At 44.4% G+C, this 12,476-nt stretch overlaps 1 protein-coding gene across 1 annotated transcript; it reads left to right on the plus strand.

The window, feature by feature from the left end:
- The first annotated feature begins 111 nt into the window (after positions 1–111).
- Positions 112–3,169, plus strand: SAT1 (spermidine/spermine N1-acetyltransferase 1). Its single transcript, XM_049643603.1, has 6 exons — positions 112–375; positions 606–657; positions 752–835; positions 2,274–2,375; positions 2,469–2,509; positions 2,635–3,169. Exons 1-6 carry the CDS (start codon positions 310–312, stop codon positions 2,803–2,805), a joined length of 516 nt encoding a protein of 171 aa, XP_049499560.1. The 5' UTR covers positions 112–309; the 3' UTR covers positions 2,806–3,169.
- The last annotated feature ends 9,307 nt before the right edge of the window (positions 3,170–12,476 follow it).

The raw sequence follows: 12,476 nt of genomic DNA on the forward strand, positions 1-12,476 counted from the left end.
GCGGTGTCCGGAAGGGAGGGCGGTGTCCGGAAGAGGGGGGCGGTCGGAGCCTCATTGGACGAGGGGCCTCCGCCTCACGGCCGGAGGCGGGGCTTCTCCGCGCTAAAAAGCGGAGCGCAGCGGACGCTCGAGTGTGCAGCGCTAGTCGCAGTCGAGGAAGCTTTTCCGTCGCTTGTAAAGGTTCGCCGGGTCATGGTGCCAGCCTGACTGAGAAAAGGACGCTCCCGGGAGACGAATGAGGAACCACCTCCTCCTGCTGTTCAAGTACAGGGGCCTGGTCCGCAAAGGGAAGAAAAGCAAAAGACGAAAATGGCTAAATTCGTGATCCGCCCGGCCACCGCCGCCGACTGCAGTGACATCCTGCGTCTAATCAAGGTAGCGGGAGGCCCGGGCCCCTCCTGGGGCGGGAGGTGGGGAGCGGCTCAGGCAGGTCCCCCTTTGTCCGCCAGCCACTTCCAGCCTTGGCCCGGCCGCTCCGGGCAGGATTCTGGGAGTGAATTTCCACCCCGCCCCGCCCACCCTGTTCCCTCTGAGCTGGTTAGGCCGGGGCCTCACTTAAAGTTTTCTTCTTCTCTTCTCCCTTTCTCCTATGTGCATCGCCCCAGGAACTGGCCAAATACGAATATATGGAAGAGCAAGTAATGTTAACTGAAAAAGGTAACGCAACTGTGGCAGGGCGGGGGAAGGGCGTCCGGTGCTTGTCATCTTCACCAAGGCCATCACTGTCTGTCCCTGCTGCCCCTTCTTGCAGATCTACTAGAGGATGGTTTCGGAGAGCACCCTTTCTACCACTGCCTGGTTGCAGAAGTGCCCAAGGAGCACCGGTCTCCGGAAGGTAACCACCCTTCCCTTCCAGAAGCCAAACACCGAGTGTTGTATAAAAACATAATGTCTGTTGTGTAGAACCACTGACAACACAGGCCAAAGATACTTACTGAGCAATTGGCCAGAAATAATAGCGAGTGTCCAAACTACTGAGAAAAAAAAGTAGATGTGCTGCACATAATAGGGCAGGTTGAAAGAGCTGTTTAAGTAAGTATCAGTGCTGTGGAGACCCTGAAGAGTTTGAGCTGTTTAAGTAAGTATCAGAGTGCTGTGGAGACCCGGAAGAGTTAGGTATAATGTCGTTTGTTGTAATTCAGTTTCATAAATGGTTCTTGTTTGACCCTAACGTAACCTTTTTTTGTAATTGTGTTAAATCACATTTTTTTCTTTAATTTGTCCCAATCTTCAGGTTACAGTCTCTAGCTTCGCCATGTACATGGCCCTTCCGTGTACATGGATGGGCGGGGAGGTAACTAAAAGATCCTTTACACAATAAAGTAGATGATCATGATAAATGAGGTAAGGTCCTATTATCACACACTTAAAACACGGTAGATCAGAAACTCCAGTGTACTCGCTTCCTGTGTTTGCTCAGGACTATAAAACGGCTAGAAAGTTTAATTTGAAACCTTTGCCTCCATTTGAAATTACAGACACCCTATAAGAGGGAGTCAGATTGTTATGTTTTGTTTTGTTTTGTTTGCTGGTCCCTGTTGACTGGTCAGAAGACAGAGCTAAAAAGGGAAGTTGTTTGGGTGGGTGCTTCGTTTTTTTCTGAAGTCTCTTCCCCAAGCTAGAAGAAACAAACGGAAAACATACGGGATGAGGTACTTTTCAGAGGTATGTGGATGTTACATAATACCTGTTTCTGGGTGCCTCTGCTTCTTCTGGCTTAAAACTGGGGAGAGCAAATTGAAGATGTGCGAATTGGAAGGCAAGTTCTGAAATTAAACGTTACGCTTTTGGCCTGATGTCCTGACCTTAAGGAAGCAGAGTTTCTAAACTACAAATATTTATTATTCTGAACTGCCGTGTAAACCTGACTTATTCCCAAGTCAACATACCAATATATCGATAGGATGTGAATAATGTGTGTGTTTAGTTTTAAGACTATAGCAGTGTTGCTCTGGCACGTAATGAAAGCATTCTCACTTCCTGAGTGTGAGATCCAGCAGATTGCAGAGTGGCCAGTCCACGATTTTAGCCTCGCTTCAGCTAGCTCTAATGTGTGCTTTTTGCAAATACATGTTCTCAGAACAGTGAGATCATCCAACAGTGGCCTGGACTGCACTAGCATAAAAATCAGGAAACAGTCCAGTTCAGTGGCTACTTATTTCTATAATACATGCATGTATATTTTTAAAAACCTATGATAGGCTTCTGATTTTGCAGCTACAGCTTTTATGGGTTGCTTTTTGTCCACATCTCATGTGATCCTCTTATTACAGGACACAGTGTTGTTGGTTTCGCCATGTACTACTTTACCTATGACCCGTGGATTGGCAAACTGTTGTATCTTGAGGACTTCTTCGTAATGAGTGACTATAGAGGTATGGCTCGGTTAAGAGGGGGGCGCTCTAAAGAGAAATCAGGGCTTCAAGTCCTAAAGATGACTTTGTAAACGGTACTTCTCTTTCTTTTAGGCTTTGGCATAGGATCAGAAATTCTGAAGAACCTAAGCCAGGTATGTGTTGGTTTTGGTTTCTGAATCCGTAAGGGTTACTGAATTATTTTAATGACTGATTCCGATTCGGGTCTTGGCAAGCAGGTGAAATGTCACTGAGTTTGTTTTGCTGTCTCTTGTAACAGGTTGCCATGAAATGTCGCTGCAGCAGCATGCACTTCTTGGTAGCCGAATGGAATGAACCATCTATCAACTTCTACAAAAGAAGAGGTGCTTCTGATCTGTCCAGCGAAGAGGGATGGAGACTCTTCAAGATCGACAAGGAGTATTTGCTAAAGATGGCAGCAGAGGAGTGAGGAGTGCTGGTGCAGAAAAATGACAGCTTCCATTCTATTTTAGATTAAATTCTCAACTGATCTTGCTTTCTATCCTGTTTGTAGTCGAATAATAGAATGAACACCCATTCCAAAGCTTTATTACCAGTGGCGTTGTTGCATGTTTGAAATGCGGTCTGTTTAAGATGGCAGTCTTGTATGCAGTTTGGAGTCAGATTTCTCCTTGAACATCTTTCGATAAACAGCAAGGTGGTGTGATCTTAATGTATATGAAAAAAACTTCATTCTTGTGAGTCATTTAAATGTGTACAATGTACACACTGGTACTTAGAGTTTCTGTTTTGATTCTTTTATAATAAACTACCCTTTGATTTAATCGGTATAAGCATTTTTACGAATCTTTCTCTTGACGTTTTTCTTGCTGTTGAATGCAAAATAAAAATGGCTAAGAAACCTAACTTTACAGTTGTTTAAAAACAGTTTTTAACCCAATTTAAAATGGTCACAAGCTGTTCTCAGAGTCTGGAAGGAAGCCAGTTGAATTTCATGGTTTTATAGGCAGCAGCATGTAAAATGACTTTACACTGGTAACACTACACTTGACCTGACAGATTTTTCAAGAGCTGAGAAACCAGGTTAGAAAGCGAGCCCACAACAAGCAAGCCCTTTTGTTACCCAAATAAAAGGTGGAAGCCCTTTTGTTACCCAAATAAAAGGTGGAGATGGGACTGGGAGCGTAGGGGGACACGTGCACATTGCCCGCAGCAACCTCCTCCCACACAAAATGCTACTCTGAGGGGAAAAGGGATCACTTTGCTAATCAGGAGGGAACCAACAATTTTACAGGGACTGCAAACAAAAAGGCTGGAGGTGGATGCAGGTACCAACCAGGGAAATTATCTGGAGGGCCAGTCTATGATACTGTGGGAACAAAGGGCTTTTTTGTGGACAATTTGCTTAAAACCACAGGTGGTGGTTGGGGGGGGGGGGTAAACAAAAGCTTTCTCCAGGAATGAAAATGAAACTACCAAGAGCCATGAGGAAGAGACAATCTTAGATAAATATTACCCCCTTTTATTACTCCTTACATGGAGCTAAACTAAACCCAGCAAGTCCCCTAATAATGGAGATGGTAGTTGATAAGAACCACTGTGCTGATTTCCAAGATGAACGTTTTCCAAGTCCTCAGATAAACCTGAAAAACAATGCTCTGTATCTTCTTTCTGGGTGCTCCAGGAAAGAAATCCCGGGCTACTCAGTCAAAGGGGGGTTTTGCCCTGCACCCCGTTTTAAGTCTGTTCTGGCTTCTAAATTAAAAGGCAGCCATATAAACAATGGGATCCTGCACTATACCGAACACAGGAGAGCTCCGGGGTTTACTGGTGGCGCAGACAGCTTGCTATGAAAGCAAGTTTCCAGAGTCCAGTCTCAGGCAGGGTCCTGCTAGGATGCTAACTGGCAGAGAGAAACTCGCAAGCATAAAAAGGGTTAACTAAACACAAAGAGCCTTGTGGGAAAAGAAGACATTTTGAAAAGTGTTTTGGAAAGTGGGCCTCTTTGAGGAAAACAACTACATGCTGACCGTGGTTAAATATGTGAATAAATTAGATTAACCAAGTGAGTTACAATATAACTCTTTGTTTTCTCATTCTTCTTAGAGTTTAGCCCTAAAAATACAGCGCTGTCACCCGAAAGCTTTGATGAAGGTTGTGTCCACTCTAAAGAAGTCCCTTAAGTTTAAAATTTAGAAGCTGAGGGGCACCTGGGTGGCTCAGTTGGTTGAGTGTCATGATCTCCATGGCTCCTGGGCTCAAGCACCCTACCAGGCTCTGCATGGACAGCACAGAGCCTGCTTGGGATTCTCTCTCTGTCTCCCTCTGCCCCTGTCCCCCACTCACGCTCCCTCTCTCTCTCGCTAAAATAAAACTGAAGAAAAATTAAAAGCTGAAACACCACAGCATCAGCCCACTGAATGTTTAACTCGATTACAAAGGCACCTCTTTAAAAACTAAACTTTAAAACCAATCTGTAAAGTTTGAAATCACCAGGCAGTTAAGAAAACATGTTCTGGGAAATTTTATTAAAGGAAATAATAAACAATGATAAACCTGGAAAATGGGGAGAAAGACAGCTTTCTGTAAAGATAACTTTAAAATTACTATTTTACTAAAACACTCTGCCTGACATAATCCCTTGAGGAGAATAGTATTTCGGACTAAGAACTTGCCAATTACTATATTACATAGGATATTTCAGGGTTTTTCTGTGTGGTTGGTTTTTTTTTTTTAAACAACTGCTATGGGGGCGCCTGGGTGGCTCAGTCGGTTGAGCGAACGACTCATGATCTCGCGGTCCGTGAGTTCGAGCCCCGCGTCAGGATCTGTGCTGACAGCTCAAAGCCTAGAGCCTGTTTCAGATTCTGTGCCTCCCTCTCTCTGCCCCTCCCCCGTTCATGCTCTGTCTCTCTGTCTCAAAAATAAATAAACGTTAAAAAAAAATTAAAAAAAAACCCTGCTATGTGCTAAGTGTATTACATTCCTTAAAAACGTATAAAATCAAAATTTCTGATACGATTAAAAGCGGAAGTAGCTGGGTTTGTCCGTGTATAGGCTTATGACATCCTGCTACTGACCCAAGTAGAGTAGAGCCATGGTCCGTCATTATCCAAACCACAGCCCAAGATCATCAGCTGCCTAGCTTCCAGGGAATAGCCTTTCTAGGGAAAGGAAGTAGTCCTTTCCACAAAAAGGCAGAAGCAACAATTCAGAAGAGGCCGAATGACTCATTAATGCCTTATGCCCACTCTACCCCATCCTGTGAGTCTCCTTTCCACTGGGTCTCCAGCGAGGCCTAGAATGGATGACACCACTGTTCTAGGAGGCAAGCGAACGCTCAGCAGCAACCAATGGGGCTGGCCCAGCTCTGAGAAAGCAGCCACCGTCTCCCGCTGGGAGCAGCAGCTTTCTCCCTGACTACGGCAGCCTTGGCCTCCCATTCAGAGTCTGCAGGTGGCCGTGTCTGCTCCTAGAGTTGTTTGCTCCACTGGCTGCATCTTCGTTTTCTTGTTTTATCATCTCTTCCTGTGCATTGCCACCTCTGGGTGACCCTGTGCATTATTCTCATCCCTTTTCCGTGTACTGCCCATCTAGGCTTCACGCCAATCAGCTGTTACCCAGCTCACACTGACAGTCCCACACCCTTACTGAACATCCCATCCGTCCTCACTGTGTTTGTTGCCCCACCTAACGCCACCAAATGCCCTTCCTCATAATGTTCGCCCAGCACCCCATTCTCCCATCCCCTCTTTCTTGTGGCTTGCACCTGCCCAAGAAATGTTTTAGTAGTTTCCAGAGGGTTATCAACATCATAATTAACGAGGAGGTTTTGGGGGTGATTGTGGAGTTCGTGGGGTCCGGAGCCAACGGCCAAGAAAGAATTCTTGAAGACGTCTTTGATGCAAAAAGGTGATTTTATTAAAGCACGGGGACAGGACCCGTGGGCAGAAAGAGGCACTGGTTATATACTACGGAGTTGGGGGCGGTAAAGTCCAGGGGAAGTTTCCAGTGAGATTTTCACATGCTAAAGACTCACAGGATACTGGAGGCCTAGCTATTGTCAAGCTAAGGTTGTTTTTCCCTCTAGCAAAGCATTAGCATTAAGACAGGAGGGAGTTCCTGGAGAAACGTTTTACCCTGCCAGCCTCAAGCATTTGTCAATGGGCTGCAGGTTATAAGGAAATTTAGTTCTATCTGCCATTTCCTTCTGCCTTTGCTTCCCTGCAGCACTTTGGAGGGGTGATGGAGACTCAGGTCCCACAGGACTATGATCTCCATCAGTTAACCGTTTGTTTTTCCCCTTTCCTTTGTTCTTGGGCAGCCAGGAGTGCCCCAGAATATCACACATATCCCACCTGGGGGTGGGGGTGTTTGTGGCCTGTCAGCTTGCCTTCTGCTCCCTCATCAGTTAATAATAAGAGCTAACCTTTAGTTAAGTACTCACCAGGAACCAGGCATTACATGTAGCACTCTGTGTACATCTAATCCTCACAAACACATTGCAGAGGGAAGTACCATTAATAGTTTCTTCTACTAATGAGAAACCAAACCTCTGAGAGGCTAAGTTGCCTAAGGCCACCCAACTAGGCCTGGAGATCAAACTCCGGAGACCAAATTTCTCAAACCCCTGGGGGTTCACCGCCATACTCTCAAACCAGCTCATATTCTAAGAATGATTGAATTTGGTGTTTCTTTTGGACTATAAAGATTAATCGGTATAAGCATTTTCTAGAGCATCAAAATCAGTAGTTCTCAGTATTGGCTGCGCCTTAGAATGGCCTAGAAAGCTTTTAAGAAATACTAATGCCCCACCCTGAAAAACTCCTAATTTAATTGTATTTGCATGTGCATTTCAAAGGGAAGCCAGGGCTGAGAGCCACTGGTCTAGATAATCAATCACCTTGTAACTGAATCCTAGTTGTGGTGTGAGTGCAGCCATTTCGGTTTGTGTTCATGTTGCTCACTTTTCACACCATGTCATTAACAAAGACCACGTCCCAGCACACAGCATAAAGGAGAGCCTTCTAGAGAGTTATTAGAGAGACATCACCACACAATTGCGTCACCCAAGTGCATACAGTGCTGAAACCAAAAACATCCACCCCAGCCATCAGTACTGTGTCCCTTTGCAAGCAACAACTCGATTTGAGCAAAATATCTTCCCTCATATTAATTCAGTGTCATTCATTTGAATTGTATTTGTTTGGTCATTTTGTTTAGATTTTATTTGTAAATGTATGTTGGTTTTACAGTTGTATAGGAGCTGTGAATATGAAGTATTCACATCTAGTTATATGTCTACAGTAAGTAAGATAAGTAATTTCAGTCACCACTGGGGGTTTGTGAGAATGCTTTCCTCTAAAAGGGGTCTGTATGAAGCTTGAGAAACACTGCCATAACCTTAATACAAAACTGCCTGCCTCTGTGCGGCTAAAAAACAAGAGAGCCAAAGGTGTCAGAAATAAAACTTTACCAACTGGGCCCCAACTGGAGCAGATTCTGGTTTGAGTTTTTGGCAAGAAAATTTCATAGATGACTTTTTTCTCCCATCAAGACACATATAATGTCTAGCCGTTGCTTTCTGTTATGTTGGCAGCCATTAATATCAACACCTGCTAGGTCCACTGATTTGTTAGTTGTTGGTGATATTCTATTTCTTCGGTTATTATAAAATATTTCTATAAGAAGAACGCTCTCCCATCTTGTAGTTCATTGCCATGGAATACAGTTCACCCAACAGAGGCAGGATAAATATTGGATTCTTCCCATTTATTTACTACTTTTCAAAACAATGAATTGGCTTCCCCTTCATCTTCCACTTAGGCTCTCCTCCACCCCCACCAAGTATCATTATTAACTCATGGGCTTTAAACATTTCCTGTGTCTTAATTCATTGTTCTTATTTTTTCATATTGAAGCTCACATTGCCCTGATTGTCCAGGGAGAGCTTCTTCAAGTTGGCTTCGTGGCCCTTTGGACATGACCTCAGAAGATTTTGTTAGTGTCCTCGCTTTTGAGATGTCCCAGGTGCATCTTGTACATTTTTTGCGCCAGATGTGACATCAACAGCTAGGAAATTCTGAGCATCAGGGGTTCCTAGAGAAGCGACATTTATTGGGAGCAAGTGTGTTCTCTGCTGTTTCGGTAGTGACAGGGGCACAGCAGGGGGAGCCTTTTAAAGAGGGGCTGAGGATGGAGGCATTCACTTCCGGCTTAGCTCAGAGAGACTATTGCCGGCTGTGGACAGGGCTGTCTTCTTCCACCCCGTTGCTTACGCTGCTTTCTTTCATCCAGTCAATCGATAACAACAACAAAAGTGATTTCAGAGGCAGTTTGGGTCTGGTGGAGAGAACACTCCTTTGGAGTCAAAGGCAACTGAATTAGATCCTGGCTTTTCTTCATATCAGTTGCTATTCATAAATGAGATTAAGAATATGGACTGCAGGATGTATATTATTAATATATCCTATGTGATCGACTTATCGTAACCTATGTGGAGCGTTTACTATGGCCCAGATGCCGTGATTCTGTGACTTCATTAATCTTCATGACATCAGTGTAGCATATTTGAAGGGTGGCAGGATACGCCACCCCAAAATGTGCCACTTTGGCATAAGGATTACTTTGAGCTAAAGGCGCTTGAAAAACAGCAGATGCAAGAAGGGCGGTCTTATCTCCCCTCTTCTTTCTGAAAACAGGAGATGAAACTCCCATGTGCAAAGATGCCCACCCGTACCAGGAGAAAAGAAACATGCTTCCTTAGGGAGTCAAAGCCAGGATTCTGTACAAACAGAGTTCATCAAAATAATCCTTCTCTTCCTTTGGCCTCCCCGGATATTTTAGGTGCTTTTCCACAATTGGAACTCTCTTCGTTCAATCTAGTGTAAAAGCACTTGGGTTTTACCATTTCTTTGGATCTTCGTTTCCTTACAAGGGCTCCCATGTCACATAAAATTTAGATTAAATAAATGTATATGCTTTTCTCCTGTTAATCTGTTTTACGTTAATGAAATTCTCAAGCCCAGCCAAAGACCCCGTGAGGATCAAGTTTTGCCTCCCCTACATATTCCAGACCTGTGCTAGTAACCCCGCTGGGGGTGGGGGTGGGGGTGGGGGCCTTGATTTGTACAAGTGGCTGATTAACATGGTGTAAATACTTCCACCGAGACTGATTTGAAGCTACCAATGGTTTTAACTGGCTTGCAAAATTCCTGAATATTTAACAAGAGGCTCTCCCAAGCGAGTTCCAGCCTGCTTCTGCACACCACTGAATCAGGCCCACTTTAAAGATGAGGAAACGGAGGCTGACAGAGGTTGAGCAAGTTGGATTCACTCTGGGCGTGCAGGTCTGGGCTGTCAACCAGGTTTGTGGCTCCACACTCCGCACGCATGCGCCTTCTCTACCACACGCTTGCCCCTTCTCTGAGCCCTTGACCACACTCTTTGGCCTCAGATTTACTTATTTCTTTATGCTTTTGACATAACAGTGTGAACAAAAACGTTTACCTCCTTGACTGTTAACATTCCGGGAGAACGGACCATATCCCAGAATCTTTATATCCTCGGGGCCTTATTGCATGCATGGCACACTGTGGGCACTTAATAAAACCATTTATTTCATTAAATAAATGAAATAAACCAGCCCCAGACTTACTTTTTAAAAATGTTTAAGTTATTTTTGAGAAAGAAAGGGCGCGCACAAGCTGTGGAGGGGCAGAGAGAGACTGAGAGAGAGAGAGAGAGAGAGAGAGAGAGAGAGAATCCCAAGCAGGCTCCGCCATGTCAGCACAGAGCCTTATTTGGGGCTCAGTCTCACAAACTAGGAGATAATGACCCGAGTGGAAATCAAGAGACACTTTAACGGACTCAGCCACCCAGGTGCCCCCCAGCCCCAGTTTTAGAAGGAAAGGGAGAATCAACTCTAATGTTATTCTTGTAATAGGCACCCATTCTGAAAGTCACAATTTAATTGGAAACCAAAAGAAAGTTCATAATTATAGAGCACTTTTAATCCTTAAAACAAAGCCATCGTTTGTGCATGAGGAAGGCAGGGTGTAGGGGTGAAGAAATTTATTCACTGTTTTTACAACCAAAAGGCAATGGGGTTGAGATTTGAACTGGGCAGCCAGGCTCCAGTACATCTCACAAACCACAACTCACTGTCTAGTGTCATCATACATGGTGGCCTTTGGTCATTATGACTGCTGGTGCGTTGGGGCTAAGACTGTTTCTTTGCCACCTGGAAAGGGTCTTGCTTGTGCCTAGATTAGGTGTGGAAGAACCAGGGGGAAGGTGGGCTTCCTATCAACTGCTCCCTGCCTCAACACTTCTCAGCCAGCCCTGCAAGAAAATTCAACTTTTCCACAGAAGACCAGCTTTAAGACAAGGCAAGTGGTTCAAGAACCATCCTATTTCACTTTTTCTTCCTCAAATTACACGTGAGTTCTGTTACTAGAAACAAAAATGTGCTCTCCTAAATTTTCCACACAGGCCTCCAAGGAGTTGAAAAACAAAAATCATTTTCCAGTTTCTCTGGCTTCAAGCCTGATTCCAGGACGTGATCCAACACTAATCACCATCCAAATGCCTGTCAGCAAGACAGTCGCTATGTACTCTGGCATATAGTACTGAGGCAGTCTTGTGCAATGTTGTTAAAGCATTATGTTATAATTATACTCCAGCCTTGTTTCCTGCACATCTCGCAGATGCTTATCCACCAACGGGGTGTTAGCTGACAACCACTCTAAACAAGCCTGGACAAAAGAAATAATAGCGGTAACCCCGAGGAACTTCTGAAAGAATATGTAAGTAATGTTCCAGAATGTTCAGCCAGCTCAATAGTCTCTTACAGGCAAGTCACATGTCACACAGCATTTCTACCTTCGCCTATTCTGCCTTTGACTTCTCTGTGCCCTCTCCTGTCTCGGCCAGAACAATGTCACTTAACTCTTCCTCATCTTAAAACATGTCAACTTAAAACATGGAACACTGGGAGAAATTCTTACAACCCTTCAGCCTCAGAACCCAACACTGCTTAACCTCCCAGAGAAGCTAAAATGCTTTCAGGAGTGGCATACGCATGCTGTTTGTTAGAACTGCTAAAGGGGAGGGGGGGGGTACCAAGCAGCTGTTTTATTGCTCCTCCCCTGGGACGGGAGGAAAAGGGTTATGCCAGCGCCATAACACTCGTGGTCACCAACACTGCGGTGTTGCTCCAGACCCGAAGGAACTCTGAGGAAGCGTGCCCACTGATATCCAGGGAAGTGGTGAAGAGAAAGATCCTGAGGGAAGAATCTAGGTGGTGGTGGTGTGTGGCTTACATTCTTGTTCCTGTTTTAAGAGGTTTCCAAGCAGGTTTTAATTAACCTTCAGCTGAAACTTGCTAAACAGGTTTTGCAACCCAGGTTATTGTGCTAGTATTTTTCCGGGTGTATTGTCCTAGGTTCGAATTTCATGAAGTTTACTACTCTGACTACAACTGAATGGGAAAAAGCACAGCGTACATTTTCAAACCTGGATATTTCCTGGTAATGACTTGTAGGAAGTGATATCTTCATGGGATCTGGACCAAAAAAGGAAGTGAAAATTTTAAAGTCGACATTTACAAGTGATAAGAAAAAAAACAAAAAATGTGTAAGAATATGCCTTTCTTCAAATGAAATATACACAATCTTTTGGTTCAAATGATAATTATTTGAGATTTAGCTTTTAAACCCGTAGATTTCATATACTCCAAATGAGGCCGGAGGGATGGGAGGCTAGGGAGACAAGACAAGTTGACCAAAGTAGGGCCATTTTGGTTTTAGGCTGATGCTTAACCTAAAAGTCAGCAGGTCATGAAAAGACTCACAAGATCCGACTCATGGAAGACCACAAGACCCCACTCCTTGTGGCAGTAAAAGCACACAGGCTGGGCATGCTGCTGCTTCTTCTTCTTCTTCTTCTTCTTCTTCTTCTTCTTCTTCTTCTTCTTTTTCTTCTTCTTCTTTTTAAAGTAGGCTCCATGCCCAACATGGGGCTTGAATTCACAACCCCAACATCAAGAGTCACATGCTCTATAGACTGAGCCAGCCAGGTGCCCTAGGCTGGACATTCTTAAAATTACTCCCTATGCATAATTCCACAACCCTAAGACAA

This window comes from Panthera uncia, chromosome X (assembly GCF_023721935.1).
Source record: "Panthera uncia isolate 11264 chromosome X, Puncia_PCG_1.0, whole genome shotgun sequence".
Classification (NCBI taxonomy): domain Eukaryota; kingdom Metazoa; phylum Chordata; class Mammalia; order Carnivora; family Felidae; genus Panthera; species Panthera uncia.